This window comes from Ovis aries, chromosome 3 (genome assembly GCF_016772045.2).
Source record: "Ovis aries strain OAR_USU_Benz2616 breed Rambouillet chromosome 3, ARS-UI_Ramb_v3.0, whole genome shotgun sequence".
NCBI lineage: Eukaryota > Metazoa > Chordata > Mammalia > Artiodactyla > Bovidae > Ovis > Ovis aries.
In genome coordinates this window covers 108,526,282-108,552,266 of record NC_056056.1, presented here as the reverse complement: position 1 = coordinate 108,552,266, position 25,985 = coordinate 108,526,282, and the positions used below count along the sequence as shown (strand labels likewise).

At 39.8% G+C, this 25,985-nt stretch overlaps 1 protein-coding gene across 1 annotated transcript in view; it reads right to left on the bottom strand.

Moving 5' to 3' along the window:
- Nucleotides 1-25,985, bottom strand: part of TRHDE (thyrotropin releasing hormone degrading enzyme) — a 459,653-nt gene that overhangs the window by 294,646 nt on the left and 139,022 nt on the right. The window contains exon 3 of the mRNA XM_004007369.6: nt 20,715-20,841. Coding sequence (XP_004007418.3) covers nt 20,715-20,841 — 127 coding nt within the window. The remainder of the gene's footprint in view (nt 1-20,714; nt 20,842-25,985) is intronic.

Here is a 25,985-nt window from a genome sequence, read left to right as displayed (position 1 = left end):
AATAAGAGGTTGTAGAGAAAAATGGACATTGCAATCCTGACAAAATCAAAGCTTCCAGATATCATTCATTTTCACTGACAATGTGAAATAAATTATATAAGGGCATTTGATATAATAGCCTTACTGTGAATATGTAATCCAGAATATGAATATAGCATGTAATAATCAATACATGAATATACATGCAATTGCTTCTCTTTTCTCAGCTATTTGTAAGGCCTCCTGAGCTATTTGTAAGGAAGACTGAGCAAATGAACTGAACTGATATATGTAATCTGTATCTATAAACAGATAGTATAAAATATACAGTACTGAGTTTTTAAGTTTATGGATAAAATAAATTGATATATAGCAATATTACACACTACTATATATATTATATAGTATATACTTATTGCTTATTAATAGAAAGGCAAATTTCATTAATATACGTATTCTTTATATACTTAGGATCAAAACAAATGTCTTTAAGAACAAAGTTTACTAATTGTTTTGAATGTACCAATTCAGTTTAATTCTTTGCTGCTGTTGTTCAGTCACTTAGGTCAGTTCAGTTCAGTTCAGTCTCTCAGTTCTGCCTGACTCTTTGTGACCCCACGGACTGCAGCCCCAGGCTTCCCTGTTCATCATTCCCACTTCCCACAGCTTGCTCAAACTCATGTCCATCAAGTTAGTGACGCCATTCAACCACCTCATCCTCTGTCATCTCCTTCCCCTTTTGCCTTCAGTCTTTCCCAGCATCAGGGTCTTTTCCAACGAGTCGGCTCTTCACATCAGGTGGTCAACTTATTGGAGTTTCAGCTTCAGCATCAGTCTTTTCAGCGAATATTCAGGATTAACTTCCTTTAGAATTGACTGGTTTGATCTCCTTGTTGTCCAAGGGACTCTCAAGACTCTTCTTCAACACCACAGTTAAAAGCATCAATTCTTCAGCACTCAGCCTTCTTTATGGTGCAATTCTCACATCCATACTTGACTACTGAAAAAACCATAGCTTTCAATCTATGGACCTTTGTCAGCAAAGTAATGTCTTTGCTTTTTAATATGCTGTCTAGGTTTGTCATAGCTTTTCTCCCAAGGAGCAAGCATCTTTTAATTTCATGGCTGCAAATCACCATCTACAGTGACTTTAGAATCCAAAAAAGCAAAGTCACTCCCTGTATCCACTGTTTAACCATCTATTTGCCTTGAAGTGATGGGACCAGATGCCATGATCTTAGTTTTTTCAATGTTGAGTTTCAAGCCAGCTTTTTCACTCTCCTCTTTCACTCTCATCAGGAGGCTCTTTAGTTCCTCTTCACTTTCTGCCATAAGGGTGGTGTCATCTGCATATCTGAGGTTATTGATATTTCTCCCTGCAGTCTTGACTCCAGCTTGTACTTCAACCAGTCTGGCACTTCACATGATGCACTCTGCTTATAAGTACTCCTTTCCCAATTCAGAACCAGTCCCTAGTTCCATGTCTGTTTCTAACTGTTGCTTCTTGAGCTGCATACAAGTTTCTCAAGAGACAGGTAAGATGGTCTGGTATTCCCCTCTCTTGAAGAATTTTCCACAGTTTGTTGTGATCCACACAGTCAAAGGCTTTGGCATAGTCAATGAAGCAGATGTTTTTCTGGAACTCTCTTGTTTTTTCTATGATCCAGTGGATGTTGGCAGTTTGATCTCTCATTCCTCTGCCTTTTCTAAATCCAGAATATCTGGAAGTTCTCAGTTCACAGACTGTCAAAGCCTAGCTTGAAGAATTTTGAGCATTATTTTACTAGCATGTGAAATGAATGCAACTGTGCGGCAGCTTGAACATTCTTTGGCATTGCCTTTCTTTGGGATTGGAATGAAAACTGACCTTTTCCAATCCTGAGGCTACTGCTGAGTTTTCCAAATTTGCTGGCGTATTGAGTGCAGCACTTTCACAGCATCATCTTTCAAGATTTGAAATAGCTCAACTGGAATTCCATCACCACCACTAGCTTTGTTCATAGTGATGCTTCCTAAGGCCCACTTGACTTCACACTCCAGGATGTCTGGACATAGTTGAGTGATCACACTATTGTGGTTATCTGGGCAATTAAGAGCTTTTTTGTATCATTCTTCTATGTATTCTTTCCACCTCTTCTTAATATCTTCTGCTTCTGTTAGGTCCATACTGTTTCTGTTCTTTATCGAGCCCATGTTTGCATGAAATGTTCCCTTGGTATCTCTCATTTTCTTGAAGAGATCGCTAGTCTTTCCCTTTCTGTTGTTTTCCTCTAGTTCTCTGCATTGATCACTTTGTCTCCTCCTGTTCTCTAGAACTCTGCATTCAGATGATATATATTTCCTTTTCTCCTTTGCCTTTCGCTTCTCTTCTTTTATCAGCTATTTGTAAGGCTTCCTGGGAGAATCATTTTGTCTTTTTGCATTTCTTTTTCTCGGGAGTGGTTTTGATCACCACTTCCTATACAATGTTACAAACCTCCATCCATAGTTCTTCAGGCACTCTATCAGATCTAATCCCTTGAATCTATTTGTCACTTCCACTGTATGATCATAAGGGATTCAACTTAGGATATACCTGAATGGGCTAATGGTTTTCCCTAATTTTTTCAATTTAAGTCTGAATTTTGCAATAAGGAGTTCATGGTCTGAGCCTCAGTCAGCTCCTAGTCTTGTTTTTGCTGACTGTATAGAGCTTCTCCATCTTTGGCTGCAAAGGATATAATCAATCTGAGATTTCAGTATTGAACATCTGGTGATGTCCATGTGTAGAGTCATCTCTTGTGTTGTTGGAAGAGCATATTTGCTATGACCATTGCATTCGCTTGGCTAAACTCTTAGCCTTTGCCCTGCTTCATTTTGAACTCCAAGGCCAAACTTGCCAGTTATTCCAGGTATCTCTTGACTTCCTACTTTTGCATTCCAGTTCCCCTATGATGAAAAGGACATCCTTCTTGGGTTTTATTTCTAGGTCTTGTAGGTCTTCGTGGAACCATTCAACTTCAGCTTCTTTGACATGAGTGGTTGGGGCACAGACTTGGATTACTATGATACTCAATGCCCTGCTTCGGAAATGAATCAAGATCATTCTGTCATTTTTGAGATTGCACCCAAGTACTACATTTCAGACTGGTTTTTGACTATGAGTGCTACTCCATTTCTTCTCAGGGATTCTTGCCCAGAGTGTTAGTTATAATAGTCATCTAAATGAAAACCAGCTTAATTCTTAAGCATTTATTTTTAAAAATGTAGAAGAAACAAATCCCTAATAAGAATTCCTTGGTTTGAGGGATTTGTAATTTTTATATTATTGAAAAAGAGGTTATCAAGTAATGTAGGATTCAGCAAACTAGAGCCTATGGGCCAAATCTGGCCGGGCATGTTGATGTTGTTTAGTTGCTCAGTCATGTCCAACTCTTTGCAACCCCATGGACTAAGCACACCAGGTTGCCCTTCCTTCACTATCTCCTGCAGTTTGCACAAATCCATATCTATTGGGTTGGAGATGCTATCTAACCATCTCATCCTTTGCCACTTCCTTCTCCTTTTGCCTTCAAACTTTCCTAGTATCAGGTTTTTTTCCAATAAGTGGGCTCTTCATATTAGGTTACCAAACTACTGGAACTCCAGCTTCAGCATCAGTCTTCAGGTCAGTCAACATCTCACTGAATATTCAAGGTTGATCTCCTTTAGGATTGAGTGGTTTGATCCCCTTGCAGCGCAATGGACTCTCAAGAGTCTTCTCCATCACCACACCAAAATCATCAATTCACTGGCTTCTTTATGGTCCAACTCTCACATCCGTACATGACTACTGGAAAAACCATAGCTTTGACTAGATGGACCTTTGTCATAATATTTTATTGGAACATAGCCATGTTTATTCATTGATATGTTGTCTATGGTTGCTTTTTCCTTGACAGAGTTAAAAAGTGGCAACCAAGATGGCATGGTTCACAAAGCTGAAAACACTTTGTATCTGAGCCCTTACAGAAAAAGTTTGCTGATCACTATGATATTGACTATGGAGACTTCTTTACATGATTAAAGTTCTTTCTAATCACAGGCCTTTTTTCATTACAGAAGAGAGGGAGAGGTGAGGCAAACGAATAGATATGTTAAAACTTAAAGCAATAACTTCTTCTTAAATGATCAAAATAATTTAAGCAAAATAGAATTGTAATACAGAGACCAGCATAATTCAGGTGGTTTCTACAGTCTTTATTTTGGCCTTGTCCTCACTGTCATACCCCCACAATCTAAGCATTCTTGCAAATGACTCAAGCCCATGCTCATGCATGGAAGTATTAGATAGCTTGGGCTGCAAAAACGAAATATCATAGACAGGGTGACTTCAGTTCCGTTTAGTTCAGTCGCTCAGTCATGTCCGACTCTTTGCAACCCCACGAACTGCAGCATGCCAGGCCTCTCTGTCCATCACCATCTCCCAGAGTTCACCCCAACTCATGTCCATTGAGTCGGTAATGCCATCCAACCATTTCACCCTCTGCCATCCCCTTTTCCTCCCACCTTCAATCTTTCCCAGCATCAGGGTCTTCTCAAATGAGTCAGCTCTTCATATCAGGTGGCCAATGTATTGGAGTTTCAGCTTCAATATCAGTCCTTCCAATAAATATTCAGGACTGATTTCCTTTAGGATTGACTGGTTTGATGTCCTTGCAGACCAAGGGACTCTCAAGAGTCTTCTCCAACACCACAGTTCAAAAGCACCAATTCTTCAGCACTCAGCTTTCTTCACAGTCCAACTCTCACATCCATATATGACTACCGGAAAAACCATAACCTTGACTAGATGGACCTTTGTTGGCAAGGTAATGTCTCTGCTTTTTAATATGCTGTCTAGGTTGGTCATAACTTTCCTTCCAAGGAGTAACCATCTTTAATTTTATGCCTGCAATCACCATCTGCAGTGATTTTGGAGCCCCAAAAATAAAGTCAGCCACTGTTTCCACTGTTTCCTCATCTATTTGCCATGAAGTGATGGGACAGGATGCCCATGGTCTTAGTTTTCTGAATGTTGAGCTTTCAGCCAACTTTTTCACTTTCCTCTTTCACTTTCATCAAGAGGCTTTTTAGTTCCTCTTCACTTTCTGCCATAAGGGTGGTGTCATCTGCATATCTGAAGTTATTCATATTTCTCCTGGCAAACTTGATTCCAGCTTGTGCTTCTTCCAGCCCAGCATTTCTCATGATGTACTCTGCATAGAAGTTAAATAAGCAGGGTGACAATATACAGCCTTGACGTACTCCTTTTCCTACTGGGTGACTTAAACAAAGGTTCATTTTCTCATAGTTCTGGAACCTAGAAATCTGAGTTCAGGTTGCCAGCAGTGTTACATTCTAGAGAGAGCTCTCTTTCTTCTTCCCTTGTAGACAGCCATCTTTTTGTTGTGTCCTCATGTGAAAGACAGAGATTTCACTCATTTCATCTTTTTACAGAATCACCAGATCTAATGGATTAAGATGCTACCCTTATGATTTCATTTACCCTCAGTTACCTGTGAAGAAGGCTGAGTGCCAAAGAATTGATGCCTTTGAACTGTGGTGTTGGAGAAGACTCTTGAGAGTCCCTTGGACTGCAAGGAGATCCAACCAGTCCACTCTGAAGGAGATCAGCCCTGGGATTTCTTTGGAAGGAATGATGCTGAAGCTGAAACTCCAGTACTTTGGCCACCTCATGCAAAGAGTTGACTCACTGGAAAAGACTCTGATGCTGGGAGGGATTGGAGGCAGGAGGAGAAGGGGGCAACAGAGGATGAGATGGCTGGATGGCATCACTGACTCAATGGACGTGAATCTGAGTGAACTCCAGGAGTTGGTGATGGACAGGGAGGCCTGGCGTGCTGCGATTCATGGGGTCGCAAAGATCAGACACGACTGAGCGACTGAACTGAACTGAACTGAACCTCTTAATTATCTCCCATGTCCAGATATACTCACAAGGAAAATTAAATCTTCCTTGTGAGTATATACAATCTTCCTTGACTTATATAAGAATTTGGGTGAGATACAATTTAATTCATAACAATATATCTAAGAAATTATGATTAGAGGTATACCCAAATTTCTGCTACAGACATGGAGTACTGGTTTTGTCCACTAGAGAAATTTAGCTCATCAAGTTTCATACCATGACTTTATTAATATTAATAAAAATAGATAGGCTATATCTCAACGTACTTAAAAGCTAAATGATCACAGACATTATCAACTTAACAATTATTTTACAGTTTAGTGAATATTTTTCAGTCTGTAAAATAAAAAGAATTGCTAAACAATTTAAAAGCTAAAAACCAGTCTATTTTATACTATTGGAGACACATTCTAGGTCATTCATGAATTATTTCCCATATGAAGGTAAAACCCATAAGGAAAAAAACAAAGCCAATAAAGAATAAATCTAAGTTATAAACCATTAAAATTCTTCCAACTGAAAAAACGGCATTTGAGACCCACCCTCTCTTTCAAAATTACTCTTTAAAAGCTTAAAAATGCCCAAAAGGCTTCATTTACAACAACCATATTAGACTTGCTCTGCTTGTATACTGCAACCTCCCTTACAGGCTAAGGTCTGTTTCACACTTCAGTCTTTTACATTTCAAAGACCACAGCAGAGGTATCAAAATTCTCGAAAGCAGGAGTGAAAATTTTAAGCTAGAAGATGGGCCAGTAGTCCACTTTCCATTTGAAATCTTTCTAAAAGTTTTAGTCTCAAACCTAGATCCCTGTAGTGTCACAGTAGATAAAGTCATAACGTAAACCTGTAAAAATAGCTGATTTTATGGTAACACTTCATTCTCAAATAATTATATCACTTCTATATTAGCTAATTTTTTTCTAACATATTTTTGCTTGTTGTAATCTCTTCATATACAGCAAAGTTGAATTTTATACAGTTTACTGAGGATCCATCTCCTATATTTGAAAAAGAGAGTAAACGAAATATGTATACCTCACTCGGGTCACAGCAGCGCACCTGTGCTCACCCTACAAAACCGTAAGGAACATTCTATGGTTTTAGGCTTCCCTGGTGGCGCAGATGGTAAAGAATCTGCCCGCAATGCAGGAGACCCCTGGGTTTAATCGGGGAAGATTCCCTGGCGAAGGAAATGGCTACCCACTCCAGTATTCTTGACTGGAGAATTCCACGGACAGAGGAGCCTGGAGGGCTACAGTCCACGGGGTCATAGAGTCAAACACGTCTGAGCGACCAACACACACTCACACAGACACACACACAGACACACATAGGTTTACTACATTTTCTTATCTGATAAGATCAAAAGACCTTAATGCCAAAGGCAAAGTGATGCCCTGATTATGATTATCACTTAGAATGCCTAAACCTTAGAAACAATAATAAATCAATAAATAATCACTGCAAATCTTTACAGTGGAAACGTGAAAAGTTCTGAATTAGATAAAGGATACTGTCGCAATTACACAGGGACAAAGGGAAAAAAAAAAAAAACCATTTTGACTCTTTCCTCAGAGCCTCGTGCCTTAATTGACTTTTAGATACTTAACCCTAATTTACATAACTATCCCTCAGTCTCAGCTTCTTGAAGTGAAGCTATTTGGAAAAACCTGATTTAAATAGCTAAGCTATTTTAGCTCTCAAGTTTTACAGCGATTGTCACCTTTCTTTTAAAACTGCCCGACTGCCAGTGCGTCCCCAGGAATAGGCAGCAATTTCCCGCCTAGACTTTAATGAAATGCTCCTCCCTTTCTTTAGGGCTTTGGATTGCAATTTGGCTATAATTAATTCCAGATTGACCAATAGCCAGTGAAGGAAGCAACTCACTCTCAGAAGAGGATTATTACAACCATTATTTTGTTCTAAATACAGCTGTTCCATCTAGAAAACATAGAAAATACTAGTTATCTTGCTATTTAATTGCAAATGAGCAAGAAAAGTAAAGGAACCACAAAAAGACTGCTCCTTTTCACTGTAGATACACAGAAAAAATAAGCCACTTTGGGGTTGTCTGGGATGAGAGAAAGCTCATAGTTTTTCAACCTTGTCATAATTTTCTAAACTGTAGTTGGGAGAAACTGACATCAAAGCTTTACTTGAAGGCCTACCATAAAGCAGTAAACTCTATCTCTCCTTCCTTCAAAATATTCAGAATCTGCCCAAATCTCACCACCTTCACTTCTATGACGCTGGTTCAATATAGTATATTATTTCCTGGATTAACATAATTGCTTCTCTCTGCTTGTGCGTGGCTCCCCTCCTCCCACCTATCTATTCCTTACGAGACAGCCAGTGTGAGCCCTTAAAATGTAAGTTATGGCAGATCATGTCTGCTACGGACTGAATTATATCTGCCAAAATTCAGACACTGAAGCCCTAACTCCCTATGTGATGGTCTTTGGAGATGGGGCCTTCTGGAGGAAGATCGTCAGGCTTAGAAGGTTAAAAGAATGGGTCCTCATGATGGGATTAGCGCTCTCATCAGAATAATCACCAGAGCTTGCTTTGTCTCTCTCTGCCAAATGAAAGGACTCACCCAGTGGCTCAGCAGTAAAGAATCCACCTGCAATGCAGGAGTTGCTGGAGATGTGGTTCGATCTCTGAGTCAGGAAGATCCCCTGGAGAAGGGAATGGCAACCCACTCCAGTGTCCTTGCCTGGAGAATCCCATGGACAGAGGAGCCTAGTGGGCTACCATCCATACGGTCGCAAAGAGTATGAAGCGACTCAGTACACACTCATGCCACGTGAAGACACAGAAGGCAGGTGGGTGCCTGCAAACCAGGAAGACAGCTCTCGCCGAAACTCAATCATACTGGCACCCTGATCTCAGATTTCCAGCCTGCAGAACTATGAGAAAATAAATTTCTGTTGTGTAAGCCACCCAGTTTATGGTAGTTTGTTATGGTAGCCTGAGCCTCTAAAGAAATGCCTTTGCTCAAAATAAAAGTGCATGTCATTCAATGGCTAACCAACAGGACTTCACCACGTGGCCTAGCTAGCTCTCAGACTTCATCTCCCCTGACAGTCTCACTCACTCTGCATCAGGCATACTGGTTCTTCAACAAGTCAGATCACCTCTTCCTTAGAGTTTGTGTACTCTTTAGGATTTTGAATCCGGTGTCTCCATTTCAGCAAGGCATTCCCTGACTATCCCACCTTTTTAAAACTGCAACCCTCCCCCAGCCAACATTTCCAACACTTACTTCTCTACATGATGGTCTCTAAAGTAGTTATTAATTTCTAACATTATCTAGTTTATTGTTTGTTTGTTTCTCTCTCCTATTAAAATGTAAGCCCAGTGAGGATGGGGATTGCTGTCTCTGTGATGACCTGTGTATTCTTCCGTATCTAACAGAACAGTGTCTAGTATACAAGAGATATTCACAAATGTCATCAAATACATGAAACAATGTTGTTTTCATTTCAAAGAACAAGGAGAAAAAGAGTCAATAGACAATGATGCTTATTTCATTTTCAGGTTGCAAAATCATCCCAGCTGCAAAGTATAGCCTCTTAATAGCCTCAGTCTAGAACTGCCAAGATAATGAACCAAAACCTCAATACTTCTAGTTATCAACTCACCCATTTTTCACCAACAATTTCCAATACATAAACCCTAATGAGACAGTGGTTCAACTACAACTAATTCATCTTTCACCTCTTTCATCCACATTTGCCAAAAAACAAACAAGAAAAGAGTTCCTTGGTAGTTTAGCTGTTGTTGTTATTTGGTCACTAAGTCATGTATGACTCGTTTGCAGCTCCACGGACTAAAGCCTTCTAGGCTCCCCAGTCCACAGGATTTTGCGAGCAAGAATACTGAAGTGGGTTGCCATTTCCTTCTCCAGAGGATCTTCCCAGCTCAGAGGTCAAACCCACATCTCTGTATTGGGAGGCAGATTCTTTATCACTGAGCTACCTGGGAAGACCACATCATCACTATTTCTTTGTTTATTTTTTAAAAATCCTATTTTATTCATTCACAAAGTCGTCAAAGATTTGCCTATTTCTGCTTTCTATTGTGGGGAAGACAGTGTTCAGAGGAAGAAGTTGGAGATTACTTGCTCATTCAACAATAGTTGGTTGATCACTTACCTTGGGTTTGCCACTGTTCTAGGCAGAAAGGACAAAGCAGCAAAGAGACCAAAATGTCTATTCTCACAGAACATTAACATGAGGCAGAGGAGGAGAGGCAGCTCGGAGGCAAATAATAAGAGAAGACACAGAGAAAACACATGTTGGGGAAGTAATTATAAGCGCTCTGGAGAAAAGTAAACCAGCAAAAAGACATGGGGAGTGATCAGCAAGGCTGTGATTTAGCAGCAGGATCAAAGACGGCCTCACTGGAAATGGTGATATTTCAGCCGTGTACATATCTATTCCGGGATGATGGAAGAATGAATTTGAATATCCAAGGCTAGAGCACACTTGGTATGCTGGAGAAAAGACAAGGATGGCACTGCCGCTGAGATAGAGACTGAGCAGGAGACAAGCAGGCGATGACGTTGGAGAGGCCAGATCCTCACGAGTTTTGCAGGCAAAAGGAAGAATTCTGGATTCTATTACTTTACTATTTTTTAAGATATCGGTTTTCTTAATTGGAGTATAACTGATTCTTGCCTGGAGAATCCCATGGACAGAGGAGCCTGGCAGGCTACAGTCCATGGGGTTGCAAGAGTCAGACACAACTTAATGACTAAACCACCACATAATTGCTCTACAATGTTTTGTTAGTTTCTGTTGTACAACGAGGTGAATCAGTGTATGTACACATATATCCCCTCCCTCTTGGGCCTCCCACCCCACTAGGCAATCACAGAGCACCAAGCTGAGCTCCCTATGATATACCACAGGTTCCCACTAGCTACCTATTTCACACATGGTGGTGTATTCATGTCAAATCTAATGTCCCAATTCATCCTGACCATCCCCTTCCCCTATGTGTCCACATGCTATTCTCTACATCAGCATCTCTACAGTTCCAGCCACAGCTCCATCTCTGCAGTGGAACCAGGTTCATCCATACCATTTTTCTAGAGTCCACAAATGTGTTAATATATGATATTTTAATGGGAATCCATTGGAATGTTTGAGCAGGAGTGCAACATCACCAGGTAAGTTCAATATCCTTCCCCAAACCTGGGTAAATTCAAGCATCTCATCTTCTCAGACCACTTTAACTTCACAGTTCAATGACGCTGAACTGTTGAGCTAGGCAAGAATGAGAACAGTAGCTATGGAAACGTGAAGAAGTGATCAGACTCCAAACACATTTAGATTGTGGGGTCAAAAGAGTTTATTGATGGCTTAGATGTGTAACATGCAAGAAAAAGACACTAAATCCAAGGATTTCTTTTTTTATCTGAACAACTTTTGAAGGGATGAAGCTCTCCTTTACTGAGACAGGGAAGATTATGAAGGGAAGAAGATTGTGGTTTAGGATCTGAAGATAAATTTGAGCATGTTAATTTGACATATTCATTAGACATCCAAATGTAGATATCAAATAGCCAGTAGGATGTACAAGTTTGGAGTTAAGGAGCAAGAACCAGGCTGGAAATATAAATTTGGGAATCCAGTATCAGCAAATGGCATTTAAGCCATGAGGCTGGATGAATTCACCACCAAGGCAGGTATCAAAGAGAAGAGAGGCAAAACCGGAGTCCTGGGCACTTCAGTATTGAACAGCTAGAGAGGGGAAGAGGAGAATAAATTAGACTTTGAAAGAATGTCCGGTGAGAACAAACAAAGCCCTCAAACAGGAAAATGCATTGCCTTGAAAGACAAATGAAAAATGTGTTTCAAGGATTTGGAGAGAGCAACTGTGTCGATACTGTTGACAGCTCAAGATGAAGACTGAGAATTGCCCATTGGATGTAGCAATGTGGAAGCATTATTGAACTTCACAAGAGCAGTTTTAATACAGTTTTGGGGGCAAAAGCCTGATTCAGAGTGCACCCAAGAGACAAGAGAAAGCAAGAGACTGGAGTCAGTACAGACGGACAACTCTTTCAAGCAGTTTAGCTGTAAAATAATGGAGAGAAATGGCGTAGCAGCTGCAGTGGGTATGGATGTGTGTGGTTAGGTTAGGTTTAATGCTGACGGGCAAAGACCCAATAAAGCGGGAGAACTGAAGATACAGGAAGGAGAAGAGAGAACTGCTGAAGGGATGTCCTTGAGCAAATGAGAGAGGATGGGGCCAGGTGCACCAAAGGAGAAGGCGCCCACGACTGGACCAGCACCAGCCACATTACCAGGAAAGAAAGCCGACCACACGGCACAAGGCTGGTGCAATGATGAATGACACGAGAAGATGCTGAAAGAAGGTATTTCCTGGGACCTCTCTGGTGGTCCAGTGGTTAAGAATCCACCTTGCAGTGCAAGAGATACAGGTTCGATCCCTGGTCCAGGAAGACCTCATATGCCATGAGACAACTAAGCCTGTGTACCCCAGCTATCGAAGCCTGCGTGCTTAGAGTCTGCACTCTGCCGCAAGAGAAGCCGCCACAATGAGAAGCCCTTACATCCCAATGATGGAGAAGGAAACGGCAGCCCACTCCAGTGTTCTCGCCTGGTGAATCCCATGGGCAGGGAAGCCTGGCCGGCTGTAGCCATGGGCTCACAAGAGCCGGACACAACTGAGCAACTAAACCTTAAACCTGTATCACAGTGAAGAGCAGGCCTTGCTCACGGCAACTAGAGAGGGCCCTGACACAGCAAAGAAGATCCAACCAATTTTTTGAAAGTTATTTCCTAGTTTAAGAGCATAACTGAAAGGCCCAACTACTTCTGCTGTAATATATAAAATAATGCTTCAGAGGCCTCTATAACTAAGTTCTGATTAAGTTAAACACTTTCTAAACTTGCATTTGTTTTCAGGATAAAAATTCTTTCACAAAAACCTTAATTAAATTAGTGAAAACTTATACTTAGGAGTAAATCCAAAATTGTGAAGCTCTGAAATTTTTAAAACTAGGGAAGGAGGGAGGTGGGTGTTAAACAAATTGAACATGTCACAATATTGCAAACTAGCTAAATAATGAAAAACTTCTCTTCCACTAGACTGTAAGCTTCTAACGGAAGAGGCCATTTAAAATCCATTGCTGAGTACAACACACATAGTAACTACTCAATAAATGCTTGTTGACTTAATTAGTTAATTCAGTTCTATAGCTGGTTTGTGTTGCACTCCATCTAGCGTACTTGTAGTTTGCTAGTTTATAGCAGTAACAATCTCATGCATCATTCCCACTAAAATGCAGTTTTCATTGATTTGTTTATTTCTATTTTGCATTAGTAATTGAATATCATAAACACTGAGCATCGTATATATGGTTTGCTTGCTAGTACAATCTTAGACGTGTATAGCACGTAATAGCTGCAAAACAGCTTAACAAGAATGGCTAAATGGCCATATTATAGAATAATTAATGAAGGGGAAAATGCCTTGTTAAACTGTGTTAAAATAATTGTTAAATATTGAAGTAACTGTGTCCATTTTAATAGGGTTTGGTGTTGTTTCAGCACAAATGGTTGTCAGAATGAAGGTTAGCAACATATAAAAAATATTTTCCATTAAAAGGCATGATAACTGCTCTTTGGGTTGATGAGAAAATCACCACGTGAAAGGTTTCTCAGAAATAAATTACCTTCATAAATGGGAGAGCATATTTATATGATTCCTAAGAGGAAGGAAAAGGATAGTCATTTGAAGAAACTCACTTCTCTACAGCACTTGGTAAACTAGAAGGCAAAGAACTGCCTCATCTGATTCCCGAAAAAATGCACTAGTAATGTTAACCCACAGAGAGACTTTTATGTTAGTTCCCGTCAAGAAACCTTACCATTAAATAGCTCCAGTGTATATTCAAATATTTTTAGGAATCCTGATTGAAGAAAACATTTTGGGAGTGAACAGACATTATACATAATTAGATCAAACTATATAAAGACCATGTGCAGAATAGATAGCTAGTGGGAAGTTACTGGACAACACAGAGCGCTCACCTGGGTGTTCTGTGATGACTTAGAGGGGCAGGTTTGGGGGCGGGATAGGGGAGGGGGTGAGGGATGAGGGGGTGGAGGCTTAAGAGGGAGGGAATATGGGTATACTTACAGCTGATTCACATTGCTGTACAGCGGAAACCAACACAACATTATAAAGTAACTATCCTCCAATTAAAAATAAATATAAACCAACAAAAAGAGCTTCTAGAGATTTTATTTTAAAAAGTAGTATTACTTGAAGCTGTCAATGAAACATATATATACTACTCAATATTTACCTAATCAAAAAGAAGGTAAGAAAAGTCACAATTTTAAAGATTATATCTCTTATGATAACTCAAGTATGAGATGAATTGATACATTAAAATGAGAATAGTATTAAATGACTGTCACCTCAAATGTACCCACTACTTAAAGAAAAAAGATATATAATCACAGACAATGAAATCTATAGCAGTCAAGACAAATATTTTATGAAGGAAAAAACTCCAAAGTTTTACTGCTCACAAATAGCAAATCCTGATCCTCATCACCATCACCACCACCTCCATCATCAACACCACGATAAAGAAATGGCTGTACCTGTTATAGCTTAAACAAAACTCAGTCATTAAAGCTAACCTTTCTTATTCATGAAGTTCAATAATGTAAGTTATCCAATAGCTTCTCTATTCCATTATAGAAAAACAGACTTCATGGCTTTCCCTACCACACAGTTCTCAAAATGACTTCTCCCCTTTCTTCTCCACCTCTGACTAAAGTTGCTTCTTTTTTCAGGACTCCAGTAAAGATGAAGCTTCTTTTTTATGTGCATTCCATGCCTACAGCATTGCAATGATCCCGCAGCCTTAACTACATGGTTCTACATTTTTGCCCTACAAAATTTTGGAGCTTAATTATATTCCATATAGTGTGAGTCTCTAATCCATTCATTCCTGTAAATATCATATTCTCTCCTTAATAAAACCACAACCTCCCTGAAGCCAGAAATTCTTCTTACAAAATAACTATGCTTCCTCTACAAGTATAGCAGTGTGCCGGGAAAGTAATATCTTCTTCATTAAAGCATGTTGTCCTTAAAAGAAATAATCAAACAAACTCCTTTATAGAATGTACTGGTTTACAAACTATACAGTAACAGCAAAGAAAACTGAAAACTACTTCCATAATTAATGGAAATTTAATAGGATGAATAACAAAATATTCCAATAGAAATCTGAGTCACTTTATCTGCCATCTAATTGACTTTTAAAAAGTCCATCATGACAAAAACATTTAAAATACACATCTTCTGGTAAAGAAACTGTAAGTCATGCCTCTTTTTTAAACAAATTTTCTATAAGAACCACATATCACTTTTTAACATGAACATGAAATTGACAAAAATAGCTATTCCATTATTCCTCTAGCAATCAAATTACTTGACTTAGATTTTAATTTCTGAATTCTCAAAATTTTGGGAATCTGTTTCACCAGATTCTTAAGATTCTGGAATTAAACATGGTTTTGGATTACAAATCCACTATTTCCTGCTGTGTGATTTAAGAACATAGTAATGTAGTGCCTAAATTTTGTCACCTAGAAAATGAAAAATAACAGCCTCAAAAGTCTGTAGTAAAGATTAAACAGGTTAAAAGGTGCAAAGCCTTTAAGCACGGCCCACACTTAATAAACATAAGCCCATTTGCTTTTGTAGTTATGTTCAATTGTTTTGAAGATAGCAGGAAAGATAAGTTAATTCTTTATATGTCTACAACAACCATCTTTTAAAATAAAATCCATGCCTCAGAGAGTTCTCGAGAAAATAGGGCACAGAGCTATAGAAAGTCTTGTTTCACTGTATCAAGTAGACGCTACACCTTATATCACAACTTAGCAGTAATGAAGAGAAAATCTCTACAAACTTTATACAAATACTATAGTATCAGTATAAGTTTCCTTAGATTAGTATACCAGGCTCCTCTGTCCACGGTATTCTCCGTGAATAAGAATATTCTCCAGGCAAGGGCACTAGAGCAGGTAGCCATTTCCTTCTTCAAGGGATCTTTCTGGACCAGGGATTGAACCCAAGTCTCCTGCAATACAGGCAGATTCTTTACTGTCTGAGCCAGCAGGGATGCCTAATATAGTTTCAGTTATCTAATAGATTTAAAAACAAACTCTTACACAGCACACACTGGCTGCCTATTTGGGCTTTTAAAATGTTACAGGAATATTGTTACGCAACGAGGAGAATCAATCTTGTTCTAGCGGCAAGCATCAGAATTTCTTTTGGGGAACTACTCTGAGAAATTACTTGTAGTGAAACTTAAATCCTTAGAGATGAGCTAATATGAGATGATACAGTGGCAGAGAAGCGTAAACTGTTCAGCATTAGAAATGAACAAGAATTGGGGAAGAGAGAAGACATTGCTGAGTTTATGACAGAACAGCAAAGTGATATTGTTAAGAAAAGAAGGATTCAGTATTAGGTTTTAAAGGTTTGTTTTGAGATTCTGCAATGTCTAACACCCTGACATTCACATTTACACACATCTCTGCAAACCTTCAGTAGGGTCAGGTCAGCTGGTGGAGAGTGCTCTTATCCGTGTGTTTCCTCTCCATGTTTTTTAATGCAAATCAAAGAAAGAGGCACGTTCTCCTTGATGTAGCTTGGGACAGGAACAACATATGGGGTGAGGAAGTGATCTGTTCACAGAAACAGTGCTTATCAAGAGGTGAGCATTTTTAAAACACAAATATTTCTTTGTCCATTAGAACTCTTCCATGGGGAATTTTCAGAAATGCTGGTCTGTGATCTGCACTCAGTCTCTAGTTTCTGCATCCTCTTCCCAGGGCGCCCCTATTTGCTCTTGAACACACCCATCAGGCTCTGATCTAAAACCAGTCCTGCCAAGGTCACTGGTTACTTTCACACGGCAGCCTCAGGGTATGATCCATTCTCAGTCCTCATCTGTCTTCACTAGATGCCTGCAAACATCTCATATACCTGTTTCTTTAGTGTCTTAATCAGTTGCTTCCTCCCCAGAGCCCTACTCAAGCTCCAAATTTAACGTCTAAACATCAGGTCAGTCCTTCCTTGCTCCTATTCTCTTTCTACCTGCTCTCACAGCCTTGGTGACCCCATCCAGCCTCATAGTTTTATCCATCATAACACACTGGCAAATGCATGTCTCTAGCTGGATTCCTCAACCAATTTCCATATTCATAAATTCAACTGTCTACTTGAATTTCCTAGAAACATCAAGCTGCCACTTAAATGTTTAAAATGATCTCTTTCCACAATCCTTTCTCAGTAAATGACAATTCCATCCTTCTAGTTATAAGGCACAAAATCTTGGAATCACTCACAGTACCTCTCTTTCCCTCAGATCTCACATCTGGCTCATCACTGTCTCTCCTTCCAAGATATGCCTAGAATTGGACCACTTCTATCTCACTCTTAAGATCCCAGTCCAAGCAACTATCATACTGTGCCTGCATTTTGCCATAGCCTCTTAGCTGGTTTTCATGTCTCTGTCCTTTCTCCCTACAACAGGTCTTTCCATCTCAGCCATCATTAATAGCTCTTGGTGTGGGAGACTGTCACGCGCACTAAATGTCACGTGTGGGACATTTAGCAGCACCGCTAGTCTCTACCCACTAAATGCCAGTAGTACTCCAACAGTCCCTCTTGAGTTATGAGAAACAAAAATGTCTTCAGATGTTACCAAGTGCCTCTGAGGGAGAGAATCACCCTCGGTGGAGGACCATTGCCCTACAGTGTATTCAACCTAGTGAATACACTTTTATAACAGAAACCAGATAATGTAATACTTCTGCTCAAAACTGAACAATAAATCTCCATCTTATTTAAAAAAAAAAAAAAACTAAACTAAAATCCTTACCACAGCCTGCTGGCCCTACGTCTGTCACCCACTCATCACTCCTTGACATCATCTGCTATTTCTCAACCCATTAAATCACTCTCCTCCAGTTATACTTGCCTCTTTGCCATTCCTCAAATGCATGAAAGTCCCCATCTCAAAATCTGGGCACTGTGTTCCTTCTGGCTAGAGTCCTTGCTCCATATCCCCTTGGCTTACCCCTTTACTCCCTCAAGTTCTCTGCTCCAAAGTCAGCTTCCCAATAAAGCTTTCAATATCCCCCGTTTAAAAACTTCAGTCTTTTCTCCATGCCCCATCTACTCCCCACACTTCCTACCCCTACACTCTATCTCTCTTTTTTATTTGTCTGCTTTTGGCTGGCCTGGGTCTTCGTTGCCGTGTGCAGGCTTTCTCTAGTCGTGGTGAGCCGGATCTACTCGCCACGTGCGTGCACGGGCTTCTCACTGCGGTGGCGTCCCTCGCTGTGGAGCACCAGCTCCAGGGCGCGTGGGCTTCAGGAACTTCGGCTTCTCATCTCAGTAGCCGTGGCTAGAGGGCGCTGAAGTGCAGGCTCAGTAGTTGGCGCACGTGGCTTAGTTGCCCCATAGCATGTGGGATCACCGTAGACCAGGGATCAAACCCATATCCCCTGCATTGCAAAGTGGACTCCCAACCACTGGACAGCCAGGGAAGCCCTTGCTTTATTTTAATTGGCACTTATCTTCATTTGATATGCTACGCTGCTGCTGCTGCTGCTGCTGCTGCTTGGTGGCTTTAGTCCTGTCTGACTCTGTATGACGCTATGGACTGTAGCCTGCCAGGCTCCTTTGCCTATGGAATTCTCCAGACAAGAGGACTAGAATGGGCTGTCATTTCCTTCTCCAAGGGGGATAAAAAGTAAGGATTTGTCCAAATGCTTCTGTGCTTCAGAACTTTTATGTAGGGAGTATTTGGAAAGCATACTTACAAATCTATTAATATGTAGCTCTAAATATCCACAGGTATATTTAAAAAGTAGAGCTTTAAGAGAAAATGTACAAACTGCAGGGGCTATGGAAATTCCCCTAGATACATAAAAAGGAGTGTGCTGGGGTAAGTCAAATCATTCAATTATATATGCCATAAGGTAACTTACCAAGTAATAGTAAAGTGAACACAGCTCTTTTCTATGGATGAAAGCCCACATAGTTCAATTGTGAGTGAAAGAGAGGAACAGAATGCTTCCTGCTGCAAGCAGCCAGTTACAGGGAACCCCCCGAAGTTACCCATTGAGCTCCTCTACTGATTACCGGTCTGAAGAGGACAAAGATCCACATTTTATCTCTCTTGCTGAATGTTCAGCACAAGCACTGGTGGATTTTACATCAGGGTCAGGCTGGGGCGTCCCCAGACTGCTTTACCTCGAGGAGAAGAACAGTGTCGCCCCGTGCAAATGGGGTCAGCTCTTCCTTTCTGCCTTGGGTGCCCACCAGGGAGATTTCAGTACAACAGATCCTGACAGGGGAGTTGATATTGAGGGGAGAATAAAGAAGGCAGAGCAAAACAAAACACAGATCTTATTTGAAATAAAAATTTGTTTAGAAATTTGAAAGAAAAGCTTAGGGATTGTAAGGTTACATGTTTCAAAAGACCTCAGAATTTTGTACCATCACTCATTAACACTGTATGCTGCACTCATTGACAACATCAATTATTCTATTTTCTGAATCTCTGATGGTAAGACCACTACACAGCAGGCAGTTACTTTAGTGAAATAGGCCCATCTCCAGAGAGAGAGAAGAACTTGTGATTCAAATGTTAATACTTTTGATCAGGTAAGTACTTTATTTTTGTCAGTAAGTGATAACTCGTATGTAGATGTTGATTAACAATGTTCCTGAGAAGGATAATGGATGGGGAACAACAAACTGTGGCGATGTAATATTTCAAAACAGGTTTTCTGAGAAGCAAAAATCACTTCAGCATTTCTAATGGATATAGGAGATATATATGTGACGGACAGGGAGCCCTGGCATGCTGCAATTCATCGAGTCGCAAAGAGTCAGATATGACTGAGCAACTGAACTGAAATGAGATATATATATATATATATATATATATATATATATATATATATATATATTACACCCTTTCTAACTTCCTGGAACATCATAGTTCACCCCCTGCAAAAGCAGCAGTTTCATTCAAATTAGGACAACAAAATTCATTCATTTATTCATATAACAAATAATTATTGAACTTACTCTCTTTGTAAAAGAAAGACATGTGAATACAATCTCCATCATTGCAATTTTCCTCATCTCTTGCTTTTATTCTACTTACTATAACTGTGGACTCAAAATATGACTGACTGAATAAAAATAATCTAAGGAATAACCAGTAAATTCAAGTCTGACATCTGAGAATTAGGAAACAGAAACCAATCAACGAGTGCCTTCTTAGTGTAAAACACTGAATAGTTCTGGGAATCATCAAGACCTAGCTTGAAATCCCAACTCCTTTTCTATTGGCTGTCTGAGTGAATTGAGACTCCCAAGTCTCAATTCCCTTATGTGGAAAGTATTCTAACAGTACCTACCCTCAGAGTAGTTACAAGGATTAAATGAGATGTTGGCAAGCATCCTTCCATAGTACTTATTCAACAAATTAGCTATTTGGGTTATCTTTTGGAAGCTTAAAGTTCCATAATGCCTTTCTTAATTCCCATGAGAAACACTAAATTTTATTTTACCTCTTCAGAAGAAACTATTTTCTGTTCTCATCTTCTCTAAAAATAAAACCCTTGGAATGTTTCAGATACATGCACGAATAAGAAATTCCACTTTCAAGGAGTCCTTCCAACACAATAAGCAAGAAAATTCTTACCTAGTTTTGGCAAGGAATAGGGCACATTAAAGTAGTCTTCATAAAATTCTATTAATCTCTTTGCTATATGGAGCGCATAGTCCCCGGATCCTCTTCTGATAGCATCGGGTCTTGCATACAAGCGTACCTAATTTAAAATATATATAAAAATTACTTTAGCCTTTTGATACTCGAATTTTATCTTCCCTGTATGTATGAATCTACACAAATCACTTCAAATACTACAAAAATTAAACAGCATTCTTGTTCATATATCAAAGCACGCTGGGACTGAAAGAACCAAACTTAAACAATTGAAGTAACCACGTTGAGCAAGTCACAATTTCCCAGCTTTACAAGTTGACACAGAGAAGATTTATACACCTTGCATCAAAATAAATATTCAAAGTTATCACTTACATGTGCTTGCTAGAGATAGGAAGGTATGGTGGATTAGTATAACGGTTCCCTGACTATGCTGAAAGCAGGCAGGATGTGGTGACTCGGCAGGAGAGAAAATTCATGGTTTGTTAAAGATATACTGCAACAAGCTTTGGAAGTATTACCAGGCTGAACAAAAAACTAATTTATGCTTCTACTTTTCTTTGGAACCAACTATCCAACTGTCCTTATTCTCAATATGCAAAGCAGGAATAGAAAACTCTTCTTGTACACAAATGATTGCCATTCTGGAAGGCTGTCTTGAGGAAGGCAACTGCTCCCAGGCTTCAAAACCAGCTGAAATAATTCATATTTCTAACACAATCCAGATACTTAATATTGATTTTCAAATCAAGCATTGCGTATTATCTAGTCCTTGGCCAAAAGGAGCCTGAGGCAAATAACATAAAACTGAACAAAACTAACAACTGTACAGAAAAGGTTAAAATGAGATTAGTTTTCTTAAAGCTTTCATAAAGCTATCCAGCATCTTTCTTTCCAAAGGCTAAATCTATTTTTCACAGATGTGGTCCCTAATCCTCATATCAATCCTATGAATAAGAAATATGTGCTTTGAGGAGCAGTGGAGAGCCCTGCAGCCCAGGAGTTGGGTTTTATTCCTACTCTGCTGCTAACTAAGCTGTGTGATATTGAACAAATTACTTAACCTCTTCCAGTCTCAAAAGTTCTCCTTTATAAAATGAAGGCATTGGCCACCAGCTGGTTGCTAAAGTACTTTTCAGTCCTAAAACACATTACTTCCAATCCCATTTTACAGATAAAAGGTCTTTGCAAATCACTAAAAACGTAAATAGATGACTCTGTATGGGGAAATGGATATTTATATACAACAGGAAGACAAAAGAAAGCTGTACTCAATCATATAAAAATTGATTTTACAATTAACTCTTTATTATTCTTGCTTCAGGAAAGAGAACAGAGATGTATGTAATCAAAAAGAGCAAAATGTCAAGAAAAATACATTCTGACTTTGCTAGAAAGATCTATAATTCAACAATATACTTACCAAATTCAATGACTATTATTTACTGAAATTGTGAAATGCCTTCTCACCTGACAGTCAAATGAAATATCAAATGTTGTTTGCAGTCACCTGCAGTTTTGGTTGGCAGGAGGATGAAACCACAAACTATCAGGAGACACCATCTGCAACAGCAGAACCTGACACTCAGAGAGACAGAGGTCGTGATCTGCTACCCTTGACATCAACTGCTTATAAACATGGAAGGCCTTGAGTTCCCCAAAAGCAGGTCCTAAGGAAAACATGACTGTGCAGGTGATTTATGAAGGAAGTGTCCTCAAGGGCAAACCTACAAGGGAGCAAGGGAAGCAATATAAGAAAGCATTCAAAGCCAAGCAAGGGCGCAATTTCAAGTGAAGTCCTGGCCTCGGCCTAACCCTACAGGGAGTCCTGGCTTGTAAATTGCACTGGCAAGTTTGTGCTGCCTTGAAGCGAGAGAGCTCCCATATTCCTGCTCCTCAGTCATTGGATGCTGGTTCCCAAGGGGAAAGCATTAAATTCTGGGAGTTTGCTTTCGGAGCATCTGGATGACATAGTTCCAGTGGCTCAAGGATAGTCCTTGGGAGAAGACTTCAGATGTGAGCTGTTAGAAGCAGAACAGCGAGAGCTGGGGGATAAGCACCCCAGACGGAAAGGAGGCCTGGCCTGTGCATGACAGCACACACCACAGACGAGAATCAGTCATGCCTGCATTCGTTCCCTCAATATTTATTTGGCACCTGTTTTGCACCTGGGCCTGGACTAAGCCTTTTTAACTTAGTGATGAAAAAGACAGGTTCTATAATTAGAGACGGTTCAAAGCATTACTGAGAACAAAAAGCAATAAAGGTGGAATTCCCATTCTCAAAGACCTTCCTATTCACATGTAAATTAACTAAAGTAACAGGTAAGGATACATGCCCAATGAATGGTAAACTCTAAGTGCCAGGTGGATACTGAGGAGAATAGATAGTTTTCAGAAGGTTCAAGGTGAAGTAAATAGTAAATTCATATGCAAACCATAACCAGGACCATTGCAAAATAATGCAGCAAAAGGTCATTAATTTTACTCCTAAGAAACATCATTGATTTTAGTAGAAACATGGCCATTCCTATCAGTCAACTCTACCAGTCAGTCAAGCTATCTATAGGCCCAGACAAGCGATGCACAATTAAATTAATCTAGTTGTCAAGATTTGATGGAAATGATCCAATTTAAGTGAGAAGCATACCCATCTTTAGTACAGTGTCTTCATTTGTTCATTTAAACATTGATCGCATATCTGCTGTGTGCCAGGCATTGAACTAGAGAGTAGAAATATAACAATAAAAATTTCTGCCACAAAGTAAACAAAGCATTTACTCTTACTTCTCTTAAGAGGCTCACAATGTGGAGAACCAAACTAATCAATGGCAAAATACAAAGTGAGAAATTTAACTGCATTTTGCCTTCTCTCCCATTACAACCTGACCTCCTGTAATTTAATAGAACGAACACCCACTGCAAAGGACTGTGCTCCTGTCCAAGGCCAAACCATAGTCTATCCTTCCTGCCTTTTCAAAGACATTGTTCTCAAAATTCTCCCCTTCATGTCCTGTATCACCAATTTAGGCTCCCATACTGGATCCTTTTCATCAGCAAATACTCTGTATCATTTCCTATGTTTAATAAAAAAAATCTTCCTTGACTATAGTTCCTCCAGCTATGGTTTCCAGCAAGCCTTGAAAGAGTTTTCTATATAGTTAGAATTAACATTAGAATTAACATAACTTACTTTACTTCTGTATAGTTAGAATTAACATTTTTCCTTACTTTCCTTTTATATAGTTAGAATTCACATATGATTAGAACATTTTCAAAATGAAAAGCATCACTTAGCCTGAGATAATAGGTATCTCCTGGACTCTGGGGAGGTTCCTCTGGAGAAGGGAATGGCAACCCACTCCAGTATTCTTGCCTGGAAAATCCCATGGACAGAGGAGCCTTGCAGGCTACAGTCCATGGGCTCACAAGAATTGGACACAACTGAGCGACTAAGTCACAGTCAGGGTGGTTGCCCATTTATACTCCCTGTTTCTAGTCTCTCTTGCATTCGCCACCACAAGGCTTTTATTCCCACTGCTCCACCAAACCTGCTCTCATCAACGTCACTACTGGCCCCAGGATGCCAAATCCATCAGCTCCCAGTCTTCGACGTGCTTAGCTTAGCAGCAGCATTTGACACAGTGGATCCTCTCCCCTCTTTCAAAGGCTTCCTTCACTTAACTTCAATCTTACTTTCCTTCCATCTGACTGATCACTCCTTCTCAGTCTCTCAGCTGATTCATCCTCATCCTCTCCCTCATTCCTCTCACTTCTTAATATTGGAAGATCTTGGATTTCAAACCATAGACCTCATTTCTCTGCCTATAGTTAGTCCTTTGGAGATAGCAGCAAGTCTCATGGTTATAAATGCTATAGAGATGCTGAAGACCTACCCCATAATTCCAGACTTCCAACTGCCCACTGGACATTTCCATTTGGATACTGAACAAGCATCTCAAACTTAACATGTCTAAAATCCAAACTCCCAATCGTTCTCTCTTTTTTTTTTCTCTCTGTCTTTCATACACATGGAGCGCGCACGCGCACACACACACACACACACACACACACACACACCCCTAACCCTCCAGAAGTGTTTCCATCCAGCTGCCCAAATTCAATACCTCAAAACCATCCTTGTTTGCCCTCTTTCGCACTCAATGATGACTCAAGAGAGACAAAATTAGACAAGTAAAGAGAAGCATACTGATAAGTAAAGAAAAACTTCAAATTAAAGAAGTACTTTTAAACCAAATTGTAGATGATTAATTTATTGCTCTAGGCATAGGCAGAGTCAAGGATTTTAAGCTACAGAATGACATAATCAGAATTAAGTTTTCAGCTGCAGTCCCGGCGGCTGCAGAGGAGGGAGGGAAGCACAAAGCTGACTGCACACTGAGAGAGATCAAACCCTGAGCTTCTGGATTGGGAGCACTGACTCCAACACCCTAGACTACCAGAGAACTAACCCTAGGAATATCAGATAGAGAGAACTCACACAAAGGAAACCACCTGAACACAAGACCTGGCATAACTCAACCACCAGTAGCACCCTGTGCAGGACGCCTCATCTAAACAACAAACAAAACAAAAATACAAACCCAATCATCAGCAGACAGGAGTACCACCTCACTCAGCCTTGCCCATCAGAGGAAAAACAAACAAACAAAAACTCAGCACAAATCTCACCCTACAAGAAGCTCACACAAACCACTGGACCAGCCTTAGAAGAGCAGAAACCAAAAGGAAGAAAGAATTAAACCTTCTTCAAGGAAAGAATTCAACTTTCCTCGAAGCCTGGGGAAAGGAGACCTCAAACACAATAACTTAAATAAAGCAGAGAAATACCATACAAATGAAGGAATAAGCTAGAAACACAGAAGTCCAAGCAAATGATGAGGAAATAGGAAAATTACCTGAAAAAGAATTCAGAAAAATGATAGTAAAGATGGTCAAAAACCCTGAAAACAAAATGGAGAAAATGCAAGAATCAATTCACAAAAACCCAGAAAATTAAAGAAGAAGCATATAGAGACAAACAACATAATTGCTGAAATTAAAAATACTCTAGAAAGAATCAATAGCAGAATATCTGAAGCAGAAGACTGAACCAGTGAGCTGGAAGATAAAATGGTGGAAATAACTTCTGAAGAGCAGAATAAAGTAAAAAGAATGAAAAGAACTGAGAGTCTCAGAGACCTCCAGGACCATATCAAACACACCAACATTCAAATTATAGGGTTCC